General features: G+C 54.4%; 2 protein-coding genes across 2 annotated transcripts in view; both read right to left on the bottom strand.

The window, feature by feature from the left end:
* The window catches only part of LOC122386851 (disks large-associated protein 4-like), a 62,395-nt gene extending 47,512 nt beyond the window's left edge, over positions 1-14,883 (bottom strand). Inside the window, exons 1-2 of the mRNA XM_043376522.1 lie at positions 14,730-14,883; positions 4,121-4,248 (exon numbers count right to left, since the gene is read on the bottom strand). Coding sequence (XP_043232457.1) covers positions 4,121-4,122 — 2 coding nt within the window. The 5' untranslated portion in view covers positions 4,123-4,248; positions 14,730-14,883. The remainder of the gene's footprint in view (positions 1-4,120; positions 4,249-14,729) is intronic.
* A 1,559-nt stretch (positions 14,884-16,442) lies between these two features.
* Positions 16,443-24,302, bottom strand: LOC122386829. The gene is made up of 3 exons (XM_043376465.1): positions 24,289-24,302; positions 18,577-18,675; positions 16,443-17,594 (listed from the first exon to the last, which is right to left on the bottom strand). The coding sequence occupies exon 3, from the start codon at positions 17,481-17,483 to the stop codon at positions 16,443-16,445; it is 1,041 nt and encodes a 346-aa protein (XP_043232400.1). The 5' UTR covers positions 17,484-17,594; positions 18,577-18,675; positions 24,289-24,302.
* Positions 24,303-25,083: the final 781 nt, after the last annotated feature.

Here is a 25,083-nt window from a genome sequence, read left to right as displayed (position 1 = left end):
ACTCCGGTCACAACTGTCGACTCCGACCGACTCCGACTCCGACTCCGACTCCGACTCCGACTCCGCAGCCCTGCTTTCCATGATTGCCATTGACTGACATAACCCTCAGTAATATGTCAGGGTACGGGCCCTCACATAACTTGTGATGGCCCCTCAGTACTGTTATGGGCCCTGCTGTGGGCCCTCTCAGTACTGATATGGGCCCTGTCACGGCTGGTATGGGCCCTCTCAGACATTTACAGGCTCTCGCGCTCCTTCCAAAGGCCATCTCAGCACCGCTGCGGGCCCTGTCATGACTGGTATGGGCCCTCTCCTTCTCAGGCATAATATGGTACCTCCCAGACCTTGCCTGGGCCCTTTCATATATTGAATGGGCCCTCTCAGACGTGGCATGGGCCCTCTTTGGCCCGGGCCTTTTCTACAGCCTGGGAAGATAGGACATGGCCACAATCACCCAAGATACAAAATAAATGATTTTCTTTCATCTTTTTTGTTGCTAAATTGGGCCCTTTTCCAAAAACATGGGCCAAAGCCCATAAAGTTCTATCTTGGCGGCGGCACCTTGAGAAGCCCCCTTTCGGCTTGATTCCCCACTCCTGAAGTCATTTCTACAGCTCTGCCCAGAAGTCTCCTTTCTGCACGGCCAGAGAGTATTCCGTCCATACCTGACCTGCTGGCTGAAAGAGGGCCCCAGTGTTCAGAGTTGGGGGGTGGCGGTTGCCCCTCCTGCCCCCCCCCCCCCCCTGTGGCGCCGTCCCTGATCGTGGCTCTCCGACAATAGGTATTTGCCAAAGGCGTTTGCTAAAAATCCACACTCAATCGTTGACCTAGCCTCAGAGTTAATGGTGATATGTTTCATGTTAATTAGCATACCAACTTAACCTTGGTTGTCATTCACTGCATTTATACTTATAATTAATTTAAAGCGACGTATTTGCCTCAGTTAAACACATCGAGTGATATGCTATGCGTGACATTGATCCGAATATAGGTGGCAGCATACAAATTGCGATATTTACATTGTGTTCCTCCCTTCACTCTAAACGCGTAGCCACCAATCAGCTATACAGCAGCGCGACGTCTGGGTACGTCTGATAACTGAGTCTCTGCAGTCTCTACCAGTTGTCTGATAACATCACCTGATAAATAGGGGCACCGTGCGCACTTTAAACAGCAGCTCCGCATTGAGATGTTTCGCAGCTCGTCGTGATGCAATGTAGTCGTGTCAAATGGATACTAGGAGAATCCATCAAACGTCTGCTCTCTTTGTATCCCAAATCGTTCCACCACGTACCTACTTATGCAGCAATAGTGCGGATGGCAGATGCTAGCTAGAGAGCTATTGGCAATATGCCCAATACGGCGGCCTTGCCTCTGGCCTTGCCCCTGGCAGGCCGCCGTATTGGGCCCATTTGCGTTTGGCCATTATACGGCTGCAGCCAGCTGATAAGGGGACTGTTCTGCTACCCGCCCGCCGGCCCAGAGCCCGCCGTGTGGCAGCCGAGTGGTTGATTCGGCAAGAAATGTGCTCCTGACTTTAAGAATAGTAAGCGTTATAGGGATACAGCGGCTCCATGTGATGATACTCAAGCGTATAAAAAATCGTCAGCAATTTGCAGGATGCCATTTCTAAGCATAATTTATGAACTTTCGAGGCCATTTAGAACGATTAAAAATAGACATTCTTAACAAAATAGCATGCAAGTTATAAGAAGCCATGAGATCGTACAGAATGATTATTATGCCTAGTTTTAACCAATGTAAATAACCTAATGTGTTCGCTTATCTGAGATAAACTTTAACCCGCGCCCCACTGGGGGGGGCTATTTATAGCCCCCCCTCCCGTTTTTCTCCAATAACTTCCAAACCGCTTGACGTATCGACGCCAAACTTTCAGTACCTTCGGCTGCATCAATTTGACACCTTGTGTCAAAATTTGAACTTCGTAGCTACCATAGGTCGGCCGGAAATGACGTCAGAGTGACGTCATGTTCGGCCGATTTCGACGCAAAACATTGAACCACGGCAATCGCTCCCAAGGGCTCAGTTTTTAAGCTAGATCCAATTTCTTTGCATGAGAGGACTCAGAATAGACTGCGCTATCAAACTGCTATCTCGGATTTTCGAAATTTTGAAAATTTTGAAAATTCCATATAATAAAATTCAAAATTTACATTTTTACATTTTTTTTCAAAAAGTTTTTGACTTTTCGAAAAAACCGGAATATATGTGATAGAACGCTTTATTATGACTAACTCTAGCAAGTTTTAGCTGAATATCTTCAAAAATGGCCAAGTTATACGCATTATTGCAAAAAATTCACAATTATTAATTTTTTCAAATCAATTTTTCACCACGTATTTGACATCGTACGCCAATATAAATAGCACCATCGTGTTCCTGAGCTCAAACTGCATCCAATAGATACCTTTTCTGTTGACAAATTATAACTTCAAAATTTGACCTTTTTTGACCTGAAAGTGACCTGACCTAAGCTAAATTCGACTCAAAATGACCTCGAATGACACAGACGACATCAAATTCGAAATCTTTGGCCTAAATGGACCATAAAACATGTGTCACGTGACCGACGCATGATATAATATTTTCGTGACCTGTGATGACCTGACCTTGACCTGAAAATCAAAGTACAAGTTTGGTACCCTCAGGGTATCTAGAGCATCTGTTCACGAGTGTGTGAACCAAAAATGAGCCTGATCTGACTTGTAAGACGGCGGCCAGAGCCCAAAACGTGAACAAGCCAAAATGCTAATAATTTTTACTTTGACCTGACCTGTGACGTCATCGGTGACCTCGAGGTCAATGAAATTAGGTTTCGCTTGACAGTTTTTCCGGGGCTATCAGACGCCGTTTGAATTTTGACGATCGGCCCAGTAGTTTCGGAGTTAGGAGGGGGGGCTATGAATAGCCCCCCCCAGTAGGGCGTGTTATACGCAGACCCCAGTGGGGCGCGGGTTAAATAAGCTAGATGTTGTTGCAATAGTAAATGAAACATATATTTTATATCTCCTAAGAAAACGGTTCATAAGACATGAGTCACACACTGATAAAATATTCCCAAACCTAAGATTTCACCTGACCTGATATGTGACCTTTTAAAAGGCATCGAATGTAGTTAAACCATTTCTATATTTTCTGTGGTTATTTTCCCTTAGCCCTCTTGAGTTTTAAAAAACAGGCTGCATAAAGGCCAATTCCCTTTAACCAAAGGACGGAAGCAAGCTAACCCAGCCTATGACATTTCAATAACCCACATGTTTCCATCAGTAGCGGCGGAACACCTTCAATTAGGGGGGGGGGGGGCACTGCCGACTTTTGGTCCCATTCTTTCCATGCAACGCCCATAGGGCTAATGTTTAAATGCCAAAATCAAAGGGGGGCACGGTGCCCCGGTGCCCTCCCCGTTCCGCCGCCTTTAAAATGTTTCCATATCCGTGGCGACCAGGTACCTACCAGGTGCCGTCAGGGTCGGGCTGGAGGGCGGCAGGGTCGGGATGGAGGGCGGCAGTGACGTGGGTCGTCCCCACAGCAGTGACCACACCACCCGCTGACGTCCCGACCGTGCAGGCAGACCATATGGGGATGCCGCTCTGCACGCCCAGCTGACCTTGGGTTACATGGCCGACTGCCAATGCGGCCAGCAGCAGTCGATCGGTACGAGCAAAACACGATACTGTTTGACAACATATACGAGTACAACATACATCTTTCAATCATAGGTATACGTACAGAGACTGACAATAAGACACGGACAGAAGACGGTAAAAAATATAAATACAGATAGACAATACAGCGCTGATCAATGAAGCATCAAGTATAAAAGTCAAATTTTGCTGTTAATTAACGCCGTTTTCTAATTAAAAAAGTGTGTTCTTAATGAAAATAATTGGGCCTGAATTGCGTAAGTTCTCGTAAATATTCAATATTTATTTATGAGAAAGGACGGAAGCAACCGCTTGTCTCCAGCAACTTCTCGGCGGTTTTCTAGCCGCTTCCATCGTTTGTTGCGTTTACGTTACAGACAATGAACCGGCTCTTCCGGTGACCCAAGTTGGCCGATCCAGGAGTCCCCCCCCCCCCCATAGGCGATCGAGCTCACATGGTTCCGTTGGGCGACTGGAGAGGCTGATGGGACGACGCTGTCGCCGATGATCGTGGTTCGACGCCGCCAACGGCGACCCGCGACCCCAGGTCAGTCGCGGCTTGACCTTCTGACCCGACCCGAGGCTGAAAAGGTAGAAAACGAGTGCTACCGATGGTGCCTGACACGGTGACAAGCGCTGGTCATACGGTGGCGCTTGTTTACGACATGATGGGAGGCATATAATTACGATAATTCGAGTATGACCCACATACCTTGGAGGCATAACAAGGAAGCGGCAGTTGCCAATTAGCGAACGGAAAGGGTAGCCACCGGTAGCCTTAACAATAATGTGAGCATATATAATATTTGCTCAATACATGAAATTACTATTAGCCCGTATGGGTGCAACCAATCACATGTGCTTCATTTGTCTATTAGTGACTGATACGTATTGTGCTCTGTCGTATACGTATATTGTACTCTGATACGTATATCACATACGTATTGATATGTAACTAAAGCTCTGCCGTCTGCACTGCACAGCAGCACGCATACCGTCTAGCTCTAATTCAATGCAACAATCAACGTGCTTTCATTGAGCGTCACATAGGTACCTAACGGACATAACAAATGAATATACATAGGATGGAAATTAACGCAGGCGACTGCTTGGTGGTGGCAGATAATAATTATTTCATCTAATCAACAGCCCATAACAATGGTGATCGATAAATAACGCAATTTACAATACAGAAGTGCTAATTAGTTTGCTATTTCCCCCGTAGATGGCAGCACGGACGGCGCCTGAAAATAGACTGTACCGCATAGCATTAAGAATAGACTAACGCGCGGCATTGTGGGTACGAGACTGAGTGATGACAACTGAGATGTAGCAGAGCTAAGACACTGGTTGTATGTCGCGGCTGAGAATAACGGGCTGCCTACTCACGCATTCTACCGTCCGTACTTCCCACCTTCGACCGTTCCTGCGCCGACTCCGTTCGCTGGAATTCGCTAATGTATCACCGTTCCGTGCTTCTATCCTCAGGATACTGAAATCCTTCTCCTCCACGCCGCAACCCCCTTCCGGGCTGGACAGGCAACTTTATCTCATGCGGGCTGCTCCCTTGGAGCGCCACCGCTGCTCCCGAGGGAGCGCACCCCGTAGCCGGGTGCAGTGAGTGCCTTGGGGTTGGGTGGCCTGTCCTCTGGACGGGCTCAGCCCCGGCGACTCACTAGGGTGCCTGCCCAGACCAATGTCTCCCCCATGTCCTATCATCCTCCCGGCTCTGAAATGGTCTCATTGGACCGAAAGGGCCTAACCCAACAAAACAAACAAACAAACAAACAAACAAGCTAATGTATCGACCTTCTTGAGCAGCCCTGACACGCACACACTGCCAGAGCGGGACTGCGCAGTGGCTGACACACACCTGGTAGCTAAACACGTCACGTAGCACACCTGGGAGTGCTGATCACCTCACGTGACACACCTGCGTGATGTCGACACCGTCACGGCCGCAGCGACACGGCGTCACACGGCGTCACAGCCCGAAAAGACGTCCACCGGGCACCGCCTGTCTGTATCGACTGACGACTCCGCCGGCACCGCCTCCGCCGTCCACGTGCATGCACGAATACAGGTCAAGTACCGGGCGGGTCGATTCGCAGATGTCCGTCGGCGACTCGACTTTGCGCCAGGCGCCGCCTAGCGGAGGCGACGAATCGACATGGCCGACTTCATGCCAAGCGCGCCGCCGCCGGCGTGCGCGTGAGAGGAGAGAGGGTGAGAGCTGCGGGGTGAGAGGGTTGGAGCGACCAGCTGTGTGCTGCGCGCAAATGCCCTCTCATGGGTACAGTGGATCTAGTAAGGATCTCCAGACGCAACTAGATGGCGTTGAGCCTCAGTCGAGTCCATGTGAGATTCAAGGAGAGGTCACTACCGAGCTGGGCCCGATGGGGAGGTGGGCGGGGGGGGGGGGTGGCGAGGTCACGGTGCGGGTGACCTGTCAAACAGCCCCGGCGCGGTGGGGCACTGCCACAGGCAAATGGCGCACTCCAGCGTTGTTCCATATCGCGGTGGTGGGCCGGGCGGCCGGCTAACTTAGCAGTTGGCTGCCTGGAAGGAAAGGATAATGAGGCATGGGTTTGCTGTGGCCGGCTCATCTACTGTCAACCATGGTGAACCCAGAGTAATGCAAATGTGATGTTGGTAATGCAGCTGGCAATGGAATGCTAGCGAATGCTCCGGGCGCCCAGTAGCTATAAGGATTAAGATTATTTATGTCTCCTGAAATTTTCATTGAATATAATTCAAGCAATAGAAACATCGCATCGTTCGCCAGTTTTTTGACCGGCTGGCGTTTCATGTGTAGAGCGCCCTTTGGCAAATAATTATCACGCAAGTGATTTTTTTTGCTGGTAAGATGGGCCTTTAAGGTCAAATCAAGTCGCTAAGAGACAGGGGCGCGGTAACTACGTTCAGACTCGGGGGGGGGGGGGGAAGGGCACACCATAATAGAGATCAACCTAGGGTATCCCCAAATCTAGGTTTCTCACCGGTTTTAGGCCACTTATTTTTCATCCCTTGGCTTTTTCAACAAAAAAGAAAACATTTGCAAAAAAAGTGTGGTATTCCGTCTCAAAGCTGTGGGGGCATCGCCCCCACGGCCCCAGAGTTGGGGGCAAGCTGCCCCCTTTGCCCCCCCCCCCCCGGCTTCCGCGCCTATGCTAAGAGAAGATGAGGAAAAGCGGACGAATACCACATTTTTGTGCATGAAGTCTAGAGTAAAAAAGCTAAAAGTTAATACAGTTAACTTTAGTTATTTTACGTGTAAGCTAAAAAACAATAAAATCAGTTAATAAAAATATTTGACCCGCAATTAGCCTCTGTTTTGTTTGACCATGATAACGTGTAAGACACCGGTCCAACCGGGTTCAACCCGGCCCAACCTGGTTCGGCTCCCCCTTTTTTAATATAAATTTGGCCCGAACCTTTTGAAAGAAAGGAAGCTCAAGGACAAAGTCCCCGCTAAGCTGAGCTTGTTGCGTTGACCCTGCTCTCTACCCTCCGATCAAGCCATTCCTGGTCTATGGCAGAATTTAGAGTCCAAATTTTAACGTGCGCACATAGCCGCGCACGGCCGGGCCCCGCACTGACTTCGCCTGGCAGGGGCCTGCCACCAACCACAATCATAACCGTCAGGAGCCGCTCAAAAACGTCAAGCACACGTCGCGTTTCGAACCCGGACTTTTGCAACCGGGACGTGCGCTCTCACCTCATGGCACATGGAGTCCAACGCTCTACCGGCCGAGCTACCGGGACGGAAGCTTACCTTGGGGTTTCGCCTCGTGACATTGACAGCCGTCAGACACTTTGGCCCCTATATACGGCCTTGCTTTTTTGGCCGAGCTTTAGCCGAAACACTGAGCAAGCTGCTCAGGGCGGTAGGTGCTCGTAGCGTTGAGGCTGCTGAATGCGGTGTGAGTTGAATGCGATGTCGTGAGTTCGAGCCCCACTCCCGGGTCTGGTTTTATCTAGACACGAACCAAAACCTTTCCTCCTACTGCAACACAGATCAGCACGATGGCATCTTTCCCCAATATCTTTCCCCAATATCCTCTCCAAAAGTCAAAATTATCGCTTATAAATGTTTAGCTAAGTTTCATCTTTAAGAAAATGTTTTTGGTCATTTATCTGGAGCCATTTCAACTCTTTTTTCTTTTCTGCTTCTTTTCGACCCGATAAAACCCACCAAAACTGAACGTGCCAAATGAAAAATATTTAACTCAAATAACAGTTTAGAAAAGCCTCATCATGCATCATGAAAAGCATCATGCAACTATCGACTGAATAGTTGCATGCTATGAATACGTCCTAGATTTCAATGATCACTGAAAAGCATCATGCAACTATCGACTGAATAGTTGCATGCTATGAATACGTCCTAGATTTCAATGATCATTGTTCAACATTTTAGTTGGAACTGACGCTGCCTCTGGCTTGCCCGTTTGTTTGAGATAATGATTCCCTTCAGTCGCATTCTTGCCGGTTCCACATGAACAGGATACCACCATACCGGAGTGAACGCACCCGCAACCATCATCCCCTCCCCTCAGCTTCGGCGCAGTGGCGGGCGGCCCTGGACGGCCCACTCCCGGCGCTACGCACGCCCCATGCGCCGTGATACCGCGTCACTCCCCCTCCCTCCTTCCCCACAATGACCGGTGACCTCACTTCCCTTTGGATTTGGACTCGCCCTACCCCGACCGTAGCGCCACGTGGTGGCTCTGGAGATCTTAAATAGACCCACTGTACATACTCTGACTGACAATTACATCGGCCGACGTCGGAGCCCGTGGGCAGACAGCATGAGCTGACTACATGACTGGGGCGGTGCTTTGGTGACCGGTCCGACTCTGCATACCGGCGCAAGACGGCCGAACGGTGACGGCTGCGTTTGTCAGAAGTCGGTCGGCGGCGCTACCCAGTCTGACCCGCTGTGGTGAATGGTGCCGTGCAAATGGCTCGCTGTGGAAGGCCAGGCGCCCTCCGGCTCGCGAAATGACTGACGCTAATACAGCAGCTGGCTGAGACACGCACGCTGTAGAGCAATGCCACACACGTTGCAAGCGATCGGAGGTCAGTCCAAGCCGTGCGTTTCGTACATTCAACATTAGAAGCGAGATACCCAAGACCGTAGTGACCGTCGGTCGTGGGTCGATTCCTTTAGCCGACTACCATCTGCTCTGTTGTGCAGTCATTGCCCAATGCCCCGGAACGTCCAGTACCCCAGAAGTCAGAACGCCCACTGTCCCGGAATGTTTAATGTCTCGGAACACCCGGTAGACGGATGTGGCCGGAGCAGTGGCCACAGAACGACAGCGACCTGGCCCAGATTGGGTCAGTCGGCTCGTATTGCTTGAGAACGGTAGCGCAAGCCGACCGGTCCACACCATACCACCTCGCACGATAGCAATGGCAATGAGTGTCAGGGACAACCGAGCTGGGGACATGTCAGCCGCGACCTGGCTCTCGACTCTCGATGCCGAAGGAGAGCCGCAAAACGGAGGAGCCGCAGCATACCACAGGTATGCTGTGGACGTGACGTGACTGCCCAACTAAATATTTGGAGAGGTAAGGCAGGTACCCGTGTAAAATGTCAGTCTCGACCACGAGCCAGGGAAAAGGCTCCAGCTAATGTTTGAAGAAGCCAGGTCAAAACGGGTGGTTTCAGTTCAGCCAGGCGGCTCTCCGGCGGCAAGCTGTGCCAGCGCCGCGGTTAGGAGGCACCCCTGGCTCCTGATATGACAAAACCTAGCCACAGGCGACGGAGCAGATGGGGAAACAAGCAGAGTGGATAGGAGGCTGGTTAGGTGGAGGCTGGAGGAGGAAGCGTGGTTAGGTGCGGGATGAAGCCACGTCGCGGCGTCACATTCACGGTCGCTTCAATGCGATGACGGCCGGCGCGACGCTACTGTGCGTATACATCAGTCGGCATGAACTTCCACTACTTCCTCCTTGTCATCGCATACTATTTTGTTTGCATTTCCGGGATTAGGTCTGGTCTTATCTATAACAGTCGACAGTCGCACATATCACTCAGTGCACAGCTCCAGCTGGCTACCGTATTGCTCAACGGAAGGGCGGAGCTAGCAATGTGAAACGGACGATCCCTGAAACTGATATTGTTCCACCAGCCGAAGTCCAGTGTAAATGAAACCCATCAGTCAGTCCTGCAGCCGCGGCCAACGTGATCGGATATCGGACCGGTCAGATCACGTCTCAAGTCTATCCGAGCGGCAACTGTCGGTGCGGCTCACTGCTCGCACCGTTCACCGCCCTCCGCCCTGGTCCATCCGCACCTGTCGGGTCGTTCAGCGCCATCCCGGCCCTCCCTCTGAGGTGATGAGCGACGGACGACTGCGCCGGGGCCGGAAGTGACCGCCTGGTGGCGCCGTTCCGCCCGACCGACGTGACGACGGAGTGGAGCAGGCTGCTCCTCCGGCCGGCCAGCAGCGGTGCTGGTTGAGAGAGCGACCGGTCGCCAGACGGGGCAGGTACGACATAATCCGTCATCGGATGGAAAGGGTTCGACATGACCTGTCGGCTGTACCGTCATTGGATACGGCGGATCTGACACAGGCTGTCACTGGACGGAGTCGATTTGACACAAAACGTCACCGAAGGCCGAACGAACCGATTGCGACACAGCCTGTGTAATTCAACATTGGGCATGTGAACAGTCCGGCAATGAATGCGGTTTGACAAAACCAGCACTAGCCCAGCCCTCAGCAAAACTTAGCATGCAGTATGCACTATGCATGATAGTTACCTCTAGAACCTTCAGTTGTCAACTCGCTATTCTCATGTTTTGTGGCGTCAAGTTTGGGGGGGGGGGTTATATAGGGATCTCAGCTATGCTTCGAAAGCAATGCCTACACTTCGCACAGAAAAAGGGTTTCGTAGCAATGCTAAGCATTATACGTTTCGATGCACCGTAATGACATCTGATGGCTATCAACAACCACGCTATATCATAGAAGTTACAGTGGCGTTACGGTAAAAAATAGTTGCTTGAGAAGAAGATGTCATGGGGTTAAGGGTTGTGAGACCATGGGTTAATGAGTCTCGATGTCAGAGTTGCGTTAGGATTGGAGGGAAGAAACGGGGAGTCTGACAAAGGGCAGGGTAGTCTCCAAGCTTGGTAAGATGGTGAGGACTGAGGAGCGTTCCGGGAGGGCCCGGAAGACGGTAAGTTAGGACAGTAAAAGAGCATATGCGGCGGAACGAGGGTGGCACCGGGGCACCGTGCCCCCCTTTGATTTTGGCATTTTAACATTAGTCCTATGGGCGTTGCATGGAAAGAACGGGAACAAAAGTCGGCAGTGCCCCCTCCCCTCCCCCCTTAATTGAAGGTATTCCGCCGCCACTGCATGATAAGATGGAAAAGATGCTCGGTCACAGGGCACGGTAGGACCATAACGAGCGTCCCGAGATAAGCCGTAAGGTCGCGGGTGACCGGCGCCGTGACGCCCTATAGCCAGCACCCAACATCTGTCAGCCTAGCGGACAGTGCCAGGGCAATAGCGGAGTTCCTCAGGCAGTGACCGAGCCGTGACGGCTGGTGGACCACCAGCACATCCACTCGGTGATTAACGAGACTTACAGACGACAGCTGCGCCCGCTGAACGAGAATCCGAGGGCAAAGACACTGCCGCATACCACAGGAGTCCCGCGGACCCTGTCCGGCCACTGATCGGTATCAGGAAATAACGCATGTCAGGCGCGCTGCTGTGCGCCATTTTTATTTTGTACGGTCACCATATCACCGCAAGTCGGGCGCATGTCAGGCGCGTAGCTGTGCGCCATTTTATTTTGTATGGACGGTGAAGCTTCCATGGCAATATGAAGGACGTCGCTTCTGAAAACCTGCGAGCATTTACGATATGCGATTTACATGCGTGTTTCGGAAGGCGCACATAGCCACGATCAATGGATTCATGCCATCCATTCTCAAAATGACAAAACATTGCCGATAGATTGGTAAGTTACAAGAATATGTTAAAAAGCAAAGCGCACAGCAAGTTGTTTAATATCCCCACTTTAAAATCGTGCTATTAAAATACAGTTATCACATATATCAAACATAAGGCCGTGACAGTCATGAGAGAAGATGAATGACTTCGAGCCTTCTTACCGGAATGTGAGTCTTATCGTTTGGAACAAATTTATAAGCACTTATAAATTGAAATGTCGTTACCTTCTGAAGACATGTTTTGTATCTCTAGTATATTAATTAGCTTTGAAGTAATTATTAACCACGGCACACTTGAATACAACTGAGAAGGACTTATAGGACTGGTCATCGAGACGTCAGTCGTGGCCACCAATTTGCAGCGGCCGGCGGCGGCCGTCAGCCAAGGTAACCGGTTCCATCAGCGGGCTGCACGAGCGCCTCATATGGGCCGGGAGCCGGTCTTAAATGTAGAGTTCGGGGCGGGCCGGGCTGTGATGTCAGACCACAGAATTGCACCGCCCAGCTGACACTGGCACAGTAACAGTAGCGCAGTAGCGAACAGCTGGTTGGAATGACGACAGAGCGTGACACAGGCAAATGGACACAGAGACACGTCTGATACCTATAAAAGGCGACGATAGATGAGTGTTATGTCGTTGTCGATGGAATACCGATTTTATCAATGCTCTGTCATCGTCAATGGGTATGTTTATAATGTCAACATTGTACTATGTCCTGGTGTTACAAAGCCCGGTTTACCAGGTCAGCCACCATCCAAGGTTTCAGTGGAGTGACTATTCAAATGCAGGTGTAACGGTGTTTAAAGAGTAGCGCTCGGTTCAGCGTTGTCCTTCCGGTGACACTGTCCCTGCTAACATCGACACACTGCAGCGTCGCCCTTCTGTGTCGGCCTGGCCCGGTTCAGGGACCTAGTTCTGTGCCCACCGACAGCACTGCGGCGGCAGCCGTCTCTCTGCGAATGGCGGAGCTGTGGGAGGGCTGCCGCAGCTCCGCCCGTCTAGCTGTCCTCCCACCAGATCGGACAACTTTTGGTAACCACCCTGTCCGGATAAGGCGAGCGAGCTCTATCGTACGCCCGACCAGCTGCCCAGACATTGCAGCGGGGCCAGGGGCCAAACCTTTTGTGTCGAGACATTGCAGCCGGACCCATGCCGTTTGTAAGTGCCGCTGTTGGGTTTGTCGGTGGCCAGCCATTCACGGAGGCTACGAGTTAGTCCTACGCGGTCAGGCGTTCGCGGAAGGCTTATTCTGGGATGCTCGCCAAAACAGTGGGCGGCACTCCACGGTGATCTCACTGACAGAACCATTTCACCCGATGTCTGGTGCTACCACTGACTGGATCAATTGCTCTGTACCCTGTCGATTCCCTCCTAGCTCGGCTGGTTTAGCAGAGGCCCACTGCGTCTGCAGCAGCCGGCGGGCACGGTGTGGCCCTGTCGGCCGACCCCGGCGGCTCCTCGCCACCAAAGGTCGGCCTCGCCTGACCGAGTGCGGCCGGCCGATGGACCGATAGGCGCTGGCGCTCGGCCGCCTCCCACGCCGGCCAGTTCGCCCGACGCCGCACCGGCACGGACAGCGACGAAGCGATTTGGCGAGCTGCACGTCAGCTTCTGGAAGAGCACACCCTGTTCGGGGCGAGTGAGAACATCCGACTGGACTGGACGCCCGCCAACAGCCACTGTCCCTCTGACGGAGGCTGTCCCGGCAGTCGGCTACTTGGAAAGCTCAGTTTGCACTTTGCAGGGGCGGAAGAGCTTCTCCGAGGGCGGGATTTGTCATCGACAGCTGTGAAATCCTGCAGTCATCACCGTCATCAGTCGCACCCCGATGACGGCAACGGCAGTGGGGCAAGATCGGTACGGTACTGTTGCCAATACTGTGCCGCCCGTGCCTCCAGAGGTGGGCGGGACAGCCCTGGCCTCCGTTGCGGACAGTTACTATCGCTGCCGGGCCTGCACCCGCCCATTGCCTGGTCATTGTGCATTTATATACGCCGTAAGTATCAATATCCTTTCAATTCCTCTGCCTCTAACTGACAATCGGGGCCACTGTGTGGTCACTTGGCCGCATGATGCTGGTCTCTCATTGAGCTAATCCGATGCCAACTATCAAGGCCAAGGACAGACCCTACACTGTCTTAGACATGAAAATTGGGCAACTGAATGGAATCACCCCGTTCTGACGCGGCCTGGAGGGGTTACGGCGGTGAACTGGGCGGGCTGTTACGGTCACTAGAACGGTACTAAATACAGCAGCGGCCGGCGCTGACGGGAGCCGGGAGCCACGAACGGTACCAAACGCAGCTGGCGACGCGACGTTCCCACCATCACAGCAGTGGTGAAGAGCCAACGCGAACACGGAGCACTGGCGAAACAAGCTCAGCACAAAAACGACCACGACAGGGCGAGGATACGAGGGAGGGACAGAAACAAATCAGCACGGGTCCGGCAAAAAGCGGGGAGATCCGCCGGACGAGAAGGGCGTCCCTCCAGCCATGCGAGGGCGTAGGTGGGCGGCGTGAGTGGTGACAGCGTGTGGTCTGCGGCCCCGCGGGCGGGCCAGGTCGGCCCACTGACACCGTCTACGAGGTGCTGTCGGTGGGCGGCTGACAGTGTCGCAGGCCCGTGACCCTCTAAAGGTCTAGGCTCGCAGCAATGAGTGAGGAAAAAGCGTGGATGCCTGTCGAATACTAAACGTAAGAAGGCACAGTCATCTTTTGCTCACTGCAGTGTGCTCAATTGCTTATTCTTAAAAGAAGGGTCCGTTCAAAAGATACGCACATAGCCTAGCAAAATAAAGCCAGCCAAAAATGAAAGTTGGGTAAGTTTTTGTCATTTTTGTGAATGCGAAACGAAGGACGAATTTTGTACAGTTCGGCATCCAACCACACGACGCTGCCACGGTAACCTTGCCAGTAGCCACATTCCTGCATTCCACCGTCTCGGTCTCCAAAATGCCAGCCTGGATCCGTAATGATAGGGTTACTCTGTCCGAGGAATTAGGTCGGCGCCGCGCCGCGGGGCTCTCCCTCCACCTGGCTGGGCACGCAGGAGCACGGCCCTCGGCCCCACCGTGTAACCCACCTGGTATCGATCTGCCGCTGCACTCTACACACCTGCACCCGTCGCCTGACGGTACGAGCAGGCACGAGGCACCGACCAGCACACGGCACTCAGCGGCGAGCCTTTGACCGCCCCGACGACATACCACCGTTCACCACCAGACCCGGCCAGTCACAGCGGCAGCGGCGGAGGCGGCGGCCCTCCCCGACCCACCGAGCTTTTAGTTCGGACCGCTGCCGCCGCGGCAGCACCGCCGCAGCGTGGGACGGTGAGACCCGGGCGGACAATTGCCTTCACGGTATATATTGCCTTCAATGAAGTCGCCACGGGGAGGGACCAGGCCGGTCACCTATCGATTAAACGCACGACAACGGTGCCCAGCGAGCATGGTCGATGTGGTTGTTCCACGTGCAAGAGGAAGTTTAACCCGCGAGTTGCTGGGGGGGGGGGCGTTAAACGCCCCCACTTTTTTCGCCGGGCCATAGCATAAAAACGGCGCGCCGCAGGCGCGCCAAATTTTTAGTACCTGTAGGGAATTGATTGAAGTTTATTGTGACAAAGTTTAAAAAAAATCGGTCAGAAATTTTTTGAGATATCGAGGTTTTAGTGACGTCATGATTTCTGAGTTTTCGACCAAAAACGGCATATGTTCAAAAAATCATATAAAATCACAGAATAGACATACAGACATGCCGTAAACGCCATTAGACTACCAATACCATGAACAATCAAATGGCTATCTTCGATTGTTGATTATCGTTCCGCATTTTCCAAAATCTTGAACTGAATCTTGGCAATTTCTCGTGACTACTTCACGACCATGATACATGCATTTCTTAAATTGAACTTTTTTAGCCAAACACGTACACATATGGTAAAATGAATGTCACCATCGTGTTCTACGCCCCAAATTACCCATAAAACATGTGTCACAGGCTGCGAATATCAGTTTTGATTTTCGGGGATATGTGCCTGCCCGGTTGACCTGACCTTGACCCTGACCTATGCTTGACTGACCCCTATATGGAGCTGACACTCTTGTAGGCCTTATATGATGGATTGCGCACCGTTTTGACAGAGTTTATGACGAGAGGCGCCCATTACGAAGTCCTGAAGTCCATGCTACTGAAAGCCCGATTTCAGGTGTTTGACCTGACCTTGACCTGACCTGTTACCTCAAAATTCAACTTTAAAGTACTCATCTGAAGCGTCTCGTCGCGTTCTTTCGTTTGCCGCCTCGTGCGTTTCGCTGCGCCAATTGGTTCTCGAGTTATCGTCTGGGGGCGTTTAACGCCCCCCCCCCCCAGCAAACGGTGGGTGGCGAAATACCCCAGCAACTGCCGGGTTAAATGGAGAAGAAATCCTGGCAACGCGAAAGGAGCCATCAGTGTGTTACGAACGTTACATGTTCATAAGTACGCATCTAAAACACTTTAGCGCTTAAATATTTTATAGGTCAGGGTGAGAAGCAGGTCACTTCATAATAAGTAAAAAGTAAATTTCCCTCACTTATTTTTGCCATAGATGGGGTAGCTCATCAACAGAGGAGCAATAACGACGACGACCTATAGGTCGTCCTTATCAGTCTATTGGTCGGCAGCCCCTTTCGCGTTCACGTCCTAAATAAGGATTTGTGCGGTTTTAACACCGAGCCAATCAACCTCTCCGGCTCATTGAAGGCGAACATATCACGATATCTACAGGCAAACCGCTAGGCCACGGGGACAGGGGCCGTCAGGGGACGTCCCTCCAGTTCCCGATACCCCTTAGTGAAGCAGCAGCACTCACCTGTGCGCCAGTACCGGCCGGTGTCCGTCCCTGTACGGTGTGAGTCGACGGCGACGATCGGTCGCCCCCGCTGCCCGCCGTCACCTGTCCCCGACGCATCAGATCGAGCATCGAGTCGGTGCCCGCGCCCAGCTCCTCGCGAGAGCTCTGGCGACTTTTCACTAGCGACACCTTCTGCGCCGAGCCGAACGTCTCTCGCTCCTGCGAACCGACGCTGGTTCTGTCACCGTCCACGTCCTGAAACTCTACCACGATCCAGGGTCGACGCGCCACCCCCCGTGAGCTCAGACTGGCGCGCAGCAGGCGCGGCTGTAGCCGCTTCAGGAAACTAGAGATCGTCCTGCGGGGCTTCTCCGGGGGCGGCTCGTCCGTCCGGTGCATGTTTGGCATTGTGCTAGACTTTCCCCATAGACCGCGGGGGCTGCCGGGCACGCTCTGCGAGCCTCTACCGAGTCCGAGCGGCACCAGATCCCCACTGCCATCTATCGTGTATTTCTGGAAGTACTCCTGACTCTTGGCGGCTCGCAGGTCGGGCGGCGCTGGCGGCGGCGCTCCACCGGCTAGATGTTCCTCAGAGCGGGTCGTCTCGCGCCAGACCAGCGGCGACGAGCGGCGCCCCTCGCCGGCCAGGGGCTGCCGACGCACCTGCAGCATGTTCTCACAGGATTTGGTGGTCGTGACCGGCCGCGCGTCGTCCCGGGTCACATTCTCCAGCGACTTGACGGCGGGGCGGGGTCGGAACCGGCCCCAGCCGGACGGTCGCGCCGGGTCGGCGAGATGGGCACACGGGCGGCGCCGCTTCACGCACTTTGGGCAGCGCGGCTCTGCGGGCGCGGCAGTCTGCGGCGGACCGCGACCTGCCAGACCGGCGTAGCTCTCCATACGGCGGTGACTGTACCGGACACACAGCTGCACGAAATTAATCGGCGGAAACGCGCGGAACTCAGACGACGATAGGCGGACTAGCTCGATCTTAGGCTGGCTCATGCCGTTCGGCCGGGGACGCCATGGCTGTCTGGGCACGGACGAACACCGGTGTCGGGCTGGGCGGAAGACAGGACGACCGTCGGTGATGGTAGGCGCCGGTCCCAGTCACCTCTGAAACACAAACACATCGGGTCGGCTCAACACGGGAGCATACGGGACGGAGGTGCGAGCTAAATATAGCACCGTAGGCGGGGATTGACTTGCTACCGGATAGCCTCAGTGTAAGTAAAGTCATAGGTAGAACGTACCCATACAAGGCAATAATGCGGACATTGAATGAATGGTCAATGTCTACACAATCTAGCCTACAGTCTAGACTTGACAGTTTACACTCACTATCATTTATATTTTATATCACGATACAACCCTAGCATTTTTATTGACTTCCAATTCACACAGCTCATCTTCAACAAACAACACATGATATCATCTGTGGTGTCATCTGTTGTACGTACTTCTGCTCGTCCCGTTACCTTGCAGTTGCAGCTAATAAAAGAGAAAAATCGGGTGAGCGAACCGCACGGCTTCTGACCGAGATATATCGGTACCGTTGGCCATTGCACACTGCACCGGCTCAGACACAACAGATGCCGTAGATGTCATGCAGTGGCTGAGAAATAGGCTAGCTCGTTAGAGCGTGGCTGAAGGCGCCAATCACTGGTCGCTGTGGCATTCCTACCAATGAGATAGCTTATTCACCTTTGGTAGAAAATCATTACATGACTTTCTTTGCAATGACGCTCATCTGAAGTTCAATAAACCGTCTTTCGCGCGGCACGCTCGACACGACTTTCAAGCAGCATGACACGACTTTTCAATGCTGATGGACTAGTTCAGCGTCTAGCTTGCACCGTTGACTGTCTGGTATTGTTAGAGCGCTCGAACTACTGTGAAAGAGAAGATTATTATATGTTACGCCATCCGCACCTCACGAGAGTGGCGAATTCACACGGGCTGCCGTACAGTGCGGCTTACCCGGCTCACAGCTGGCTGTAAGGCTATAGCGTCATTATCCTGCACGACTATACCATCGTAATTCCTTCATGCCAGGCACCCTAACACACTGACGTGACACTTCATCGTTCTGGCTTACGCGTAACGTTCATTCAGCATTCAGGCTTCAGTTCCGCCACTTCCCGTCCTGCAGGCTCAGCCAACTGATCGCAGTAGTTGGTTTAAACCGGGAATCACCCTGTAAACAGTAGCATAAGAGCCTCGTATCAGCCGGAAACGGTGCAAGTTGTCGGCTATCGCGTTCCGGCGCTCCACTTTCCCCAACATCCACCATCCGGCGCTCCGAGTTTGCATGCGTAACCTGGGCAAGGGTCGACACCAAGGCGCTACAGGATGCTGGAAAGGATAATGTTAATGCTGAACAGTAGGTATAGTTTAAGTATCAGCGGTCGTTTCATTTCATTCGTGGCCTTGGTCACCGAAGACTTATAAGAAAAAGGCGACTGGTCTGCTATTGCCGATCTAGACTATTATAGTGTGTACTAGCGTGTACTCGTACGTACCACGAGCGTCTCCAGCGGGCCGCTGAGTCAGGAGTAAGGATTTCCCATGGGACGGACAGGCTCGATGTCGGGCGGGGTCGGCTGCACGGCAAGACAGCCCCACCAATCACCATACATCCCCCGGCTGCACCAACCCGTCCACAGGGACGTTGGCTTCCGGCAGCGCCGGCCGACCGGCGGCGTTATCGATTGCACCACCGCGACCGCCATGGACTGCAGGGGACGGCTTCACTGAAAACGGACGGCCGCCCAGCGACCGACGGAGACATCAAAGACGATGGGCATGGCACCGGGACCCAGACCCGATCATCGGCACTCATGCAAGACTGCGTGGCTTGCCAGATAACTGTAAGGGTTTGTGTCAGTATAAAGGGCGACCGGTGATGGGTAATGGGTAAGGGTTACGGCTGATCGAGCCCAGTCCAGCCACCAGCTGACCTGGTGACTGACCGGTCAGCTGACGATAGCCGGGGCGCTGAGCGGGCGGGGAGTGAGCAATACTCGGTAACAGACTGACTTTGATCCCCTCGGGGCGGCCTGTGATGCCCGGAAGTGTCGGGGTGTTGTGACAGTGTTGAGACCAGCTTGGATACACACTGAACTAACAAGTTAAATGAGTTTACATAATTAGTCATCGGGGTTCGATATCGGGAACATTCCTGGAAGGCGTTCGTCTGGGTGTCAGTGACGTTCCGCGAAAACCGATCTAGTGCTTGTGAGGCTTCAGCCCTTTTGTGGCAGCACGAGGCCCTAGTAATGTGTCACCGGACACTGTATTATACCTATTGATCTGCGCTCTTCGCCAGCCCGTCGCGGTCTACGGATGGGTGCTCTGTTGTATGGCATCCTGTCGCGGCCTTCGGTGTAGGTATATTTAGCTTCTCGTGGACGTGCCATATGCCACACTTCTATCACTTCCCATCACTTGGAGATGAGCTAACGGAATGGCACTGTCCAGTACCGCCAGCATTAAATCAAGTGGAGCACAAATTGCCATCAATGCAGCCGGAGACGCTCAGACGTGGCACACAGACTGTCGTCGTGACCCGACCGTCGTGATGTGAGGACTCCGTGACCCACGGAGAGAAGCTGCGTGACGCGGCCGCCACGCGCCACGCACTGCCCGTGGAAGCGTGGTACGTTGGTGGGTTCTCTGGCCGGTGGGAGGAAATACGTTGGTAAGACGTTCCTGGGGCGGACAGACCGGCGAGAGCGCCGTCTTCCGCTCTACCCCGGCGACCCGGAAAGTGCTGCCGTGTGCCAGAGGCTGTTGTTGGGGGAGGAGGAAGGAGGGGAGGGGGGCGCCGTGAGATTAGCGTAATGTTCCGGCGGCCAGTCTGTAGTTGAACAGACGACCGGCTAGCGGCGGACTGACGACTCGGTCGGTGTCGCCGAGGTGTGAAGGTCGAATCAGTGCAGTGTGAAATAATAGGGAGTGAGGTCGGAACCAGTGAAGTGGCAGGTTACGGTGGTCGGGACCGGTAAACGGTCAGAGCGGCGTGGGTGGTCGATATCAGTGGTGTGTCTGAGTATGAGGTGGGGACTGAAGAGACTTCTAGGCACTGAAGGGACGGCTATGGGGTGAGGGGAGGGGTGGAATCAATAAAGGTTACGGGATATGAGGACTATAACGGGCGAGGATACGGGGCAGGAAATGATTTCCGGGATGTGGAAGACGCAGCTACAGAGAGAACACTCCGTGACCCTCCACAGCTCACTCCACTAACCTGCTCACACTCTCCACCGACGGAGCACCGTGCACGCCCCCTTCCGTCCGCAACCGGTCTATCAGCACCACACCGCTCGCCACGACACGACCAGCGCCGACGAGGCCGTCCGACTGGCGACCGGCCGTGCCGAACCGCCGCGCCGGCCGCGAACGGACGGAGACGAGCGGAAAACACCCGCCCCAGCACGGCGGCACGGCGCGTGCGGCCGCCCGCCGACGCATTGACCTGGGCGGGGCGCCTGCGCGCCGGGTGGCCCCGCTGCCAGGGCGGCAAGCAGTCCTTGCGGGTGCCCCCCGCCGCCAGTCGGCACGGCCGCTGACCCGAGTCTCGACCTGCGTGGGTCTCATCTATGCGGGAAGGTGTTGTATGAGCGGGAGCGGGAACGGGAAGGTGTTGTCTGAGTCTGGCACGAGCGTGGACTGTGGGCGGGATAGTGTCCAGCGTACGATGTAGTAACACACCCATCGTACCGCGCCGGCAGGGAACAGAAATGAACAGCATTGTCAACTGGACAAAAGGCGGACCGACGGGACAACACTCGTCGTGTATAGCAGCACGGTGTATAGTTACGTTTGTGTAGAGTTACGTCACTCTGTCACTCTGAATGAGAGGGGAGACAAGGAGAGAGGGAAGGGGAGGGAGAGAGAGAGAGAGAGGAAAGATGGCGCTTCGCAACTTCCCGCACCGAGGCACGCCCTTTCCGCTGTTTTCAGTATTTGATATTCTTCCGGAACTCGAGACAAACACAGCTCGAAAATAACCTCGTGTGCCGTGCAAACTACAAAACCTCGTCAGTAATTAGGTAATTTAGCCTCTGCAGTGCGCTGAGCGCTATCAGTCTTTGGTTTTTTAATCTAACGTTTATCTTGCTTTCGAGGATAAAGCAATTTGAATCGGGGCGGCGACTAATTCCGGTGAATGGGTCAACAGACGTAGGTACACACCGTTGTATTACTGGCACGGTGAGGCTACGGGTTACGCCGTGTTGGAGAGCTCAGAGCAGAGCCGAGCGGCGTTCTGCGCATTCCTCCCTTCCTTCCCTTCCTGCTCTCCCGTTCCGACCCGGCGCCGCCGCCCCGGGGTAGCGCGACTTGTTCTTGGCACCTGCCCCGAGACGCGCTCCGCACCCCGCGGCGGTGCCACTGACGTCATCAGTCACGGCAGCGCCCGGCTGCTGTCAATCAGCCGACAGACGGCCCTCCGAGCAGCCGATCACTCGGCTGAGCTGAACTCGGCCTGCGGCCCACAGCCGCAGCTGGGCTGTCAGTGCTCGTACAGAGCGGCCCCCTGCACATCGAGCCGCCGACTGAATAAGATCTCAACAACCCGGCTGTTGTGCCATGTTTATTTACATTACCTCCTGAGCGAGTGTCACAACGCGCCGACCTGACGACTCGGAGGGGGGCGCACCCCCCCCCCCCCCGCTCAGAGTGGCGCACTCTGTCCTCCAAGGCCACCCAGCGGCCTCCAACGAAATGTCGGCCGTCTAGACGTCCATCCGTCAGTGACAGGACTGGCTGGCTGGTGACACATACAGGATGGTGACGCTGTCTGCCCCCCCCCCCCCGTCCTTCCCCGGCCGCAGAAGTGACACAGACTGACGTCCCGGTCTAAAAGTGTCAATATTGTGACTAAGTAAAATGTCGTTGGCCTCAACGCTAAAAGGTTCCACTTCTTCAAAATCTCGACAAAGTTCTACTTGAAGACAATAAATATCTTACGTAAAATATAGTTCGGTCCAGACATCATTTCGATGCCGAATTCACGTGTCGCAAATGACATCGTAGTCGCCGCACCCGTGAAGCCCCTTCGCTAAATTTATGTGCGGCTCCCAGCCCGGATTATAAATGGGGGGAGGGGTTCAGTTGAACCCGCGCCTACCAGCTCAGGTCGAGCTCGAGAGAGGACTGCCTGTGCTCCGCAGTTCGCACTCAGCAGTCTGAAGTCCGCAGCCTCCCCGTCCATGGCAGAGTCCGTACGCCGCCCTCCCAGTCCACCGCACCAGTCCGCATCCCACCCTCCCAGCGCGCATCCCATCCTCTCATCCCACCCCCACCCCCAGATCTGCACTCCACCCCCTCAGCCCCCGTCCCACAGTCCATAACCTCCCATCCCACTGCCCCACAGTCCGCATCCCACCCTCTCAGACCCAGCCCAACGCCCCACAGTCTATCCCCCCCCCCACAGTCCGCAGTCCCAACCTCCCAGCCCACCGCCCCACAGTCCGCATCCCACCCTCCCAGCCCACCGTCCCACAGTCTATCTCCACCTCCCCCCACAGTCCGTGGTCCACCGCCCCAGCCCACCACCGCCCCGCAGCGGCGGCTGCTCTCTCAGCTGATCTCAGCCGGCGAGCTGGGAGCTGTATTGATCGTCACCGGCATCGGATACAGCGCGGGCCGAGCAGAGCCGGATCGGGCCGGACCCAGAGCCGCGGATAGGACGGACTTCCGTACAGCGCGGACCGAGTCGGATGGGGCCGGACTTCGAGCCGGGCTGGGTCAAAGCTACATCCGAGGATGGGTTGGATCCACAGGGACAGGGGTGGATCGGATCTACAGGGACGAATTGATCTGACCTGCAGGGACAGATGGATCGGGACGGACCTACTGGGACGAATGCGCCCGGACGGACCTACAGGGACGATTGGGTGACATCGGACTTACAGAGCCAGCAGGAATGGACCTACAGGGCTGCCAGGAATGGATCTACAGGGCTGGCAGGAATGGATCTATAGGGACGGCTGGATCACGCCTAGACGGCAAGAATGGGCCCACAGCGATGATGGCGTTGGGCTGGGAGCCTACAGGGCGCCAGGGCCGTGGCTATACGCCGCCACTCAGAAATGGATGGGCCGGACCAGGTTGAGAATGCCTATTGGAAACTGATAGCACCCTGCATACATGCAAAGCCCTCGGAGGGCTATCTCATAATGGTGCATGGCACACAGATCAGCTGTATCGCCCGGTCGCAATACGAGCCAACCGTGCCTGCCTCATACCTACTGCTATCGGGTGGGCAGCATATGCCTCCCCATCGACCGACCCTCGCGCTGCACGGGCTAGCCCCTCTGATAGGCCGCTGACGCTGACAGGTGTTCGTTCACGGGATACCCCACTATCGAACGCTGCCGTTCAGCCCCGCCCCACAGCTGGTGCAGACGCGTGCCATGGCTGGGTAGGGGCGAAGCGGAAAGGGCGGTATATGGGTGGACGAGGGGTGGTCGAGGCAGGGCGGGGTCGATTGGAGAGTGGACAGAGCGTCCTGCTGCTATTCCGTCAGAGGACAGACGTAATCAATCGACGGTCATATCACATATGAATTCCGTGAGGTTTAGCGCCGGTCACAGTACCACGGGCGTTTAAATATTAATTTTACCATCATGTGGCATGCACAATGCACATGTGACTTCACTCAACCATTTACTAACAGTTTACTTTGAAGCGCTGGCATGTTTGTTCACATGACTTTCTGAGCAGCGGTTTCTGGCAGCGGCATCGAGCGTGTGAACGGTATCCGGATGACATGACGCTGACCCCGTGACCCCGTCCCAATTACCTCATCACGATGTCGCGATCGGTGCTGGTTCGACCGGATCGGCGCCGGCCTCTGCAGGGAGTGACGTTAACACTGATACTGACACTGACACCGGTACCGACACTTCGATCCGTGAATCTCTGACAGACCAGAGACTTACTGGGCACCGTCTGGGCAGCGCTTTAGCTTGAGGCAAGGCATCGTGATATGCTCTGTTCACGACTCACTTAACACGTGAGTACCGAACACTTTCACCAGTGCTCGGAAGGCGCATGGCACACTTCTCGTGACCTGTGAGCAAGTATCTGAGAGCGCGGCGCCCAGCGGTCTGTAAGGCGCGCCCGGCAGTCTGAGCGGCGCCCAGCAGTCTCAGCGGCGCCCGGCGGTCTGCTCAGCACACCTCTGACGTCTTCGGTTGCCTCCGCTGTGCCGTCTGCAGAGCTCCGCTTCCTCCCACAGTGAAGTGGGTCGGTCAATGGAGGTCCTTCGTCACTAATCCTCCACGATTGGTCCTCCAATTCCTGTCAGAAATCCTCCATTAGGGGTCCGGTCAGCAGCCCTTCGTCAAAGGCCTGCCTTTGACGCAGTTGACTACTGTCACCAATCCTCCGCCCAGCAGTCCTCGCTTAGAAGTCTCTCGTTAGCGGTCCTCCATTGGCCTGACAGTGCTTCAATCACTAGTCTCCATCAATGGACCGATCGGTACCTCTCACAGCAGCACCAGCCGTGGCGCTAGGCTCCGCAGCCAGCCGATGACTGTCGTCAGGGCAGCCGCGGTGCGCCGCCTGCCTGCCTGCAGCGCCCCGGCTCGGCTGG

Source organism: Amphibalanus amphitrite, unplaced genomic scaffold (assembly GCF_019059575.1).
Source record: "Amphibalanus amphitrite isolate SeventyFive unplaced genomic scaffold, NRLGWU_Aamphi_draft 000264F_arrow, whole genome shotgun sequence".
NCBI classification, from domain to species: Eukaryota; Metazoa; Arthropoda; class Thecostraca; order Balanomorpha; family Balanidae; genus Amphibalanus; species Amphibalanus amphitrite.
This window is presented reverse-complemented; position numbering and strand designations above follow the sequence as displayed.

Coding starts and splice junctions, on each gene's coding strand:
- LOC122386829 (XM_043376465.1), bottom strand. CDS start 17,483: ATGAGCCAGCCTAAGATCGAGCTAGTCCGCCTATCGTCGTCTGAGTTC.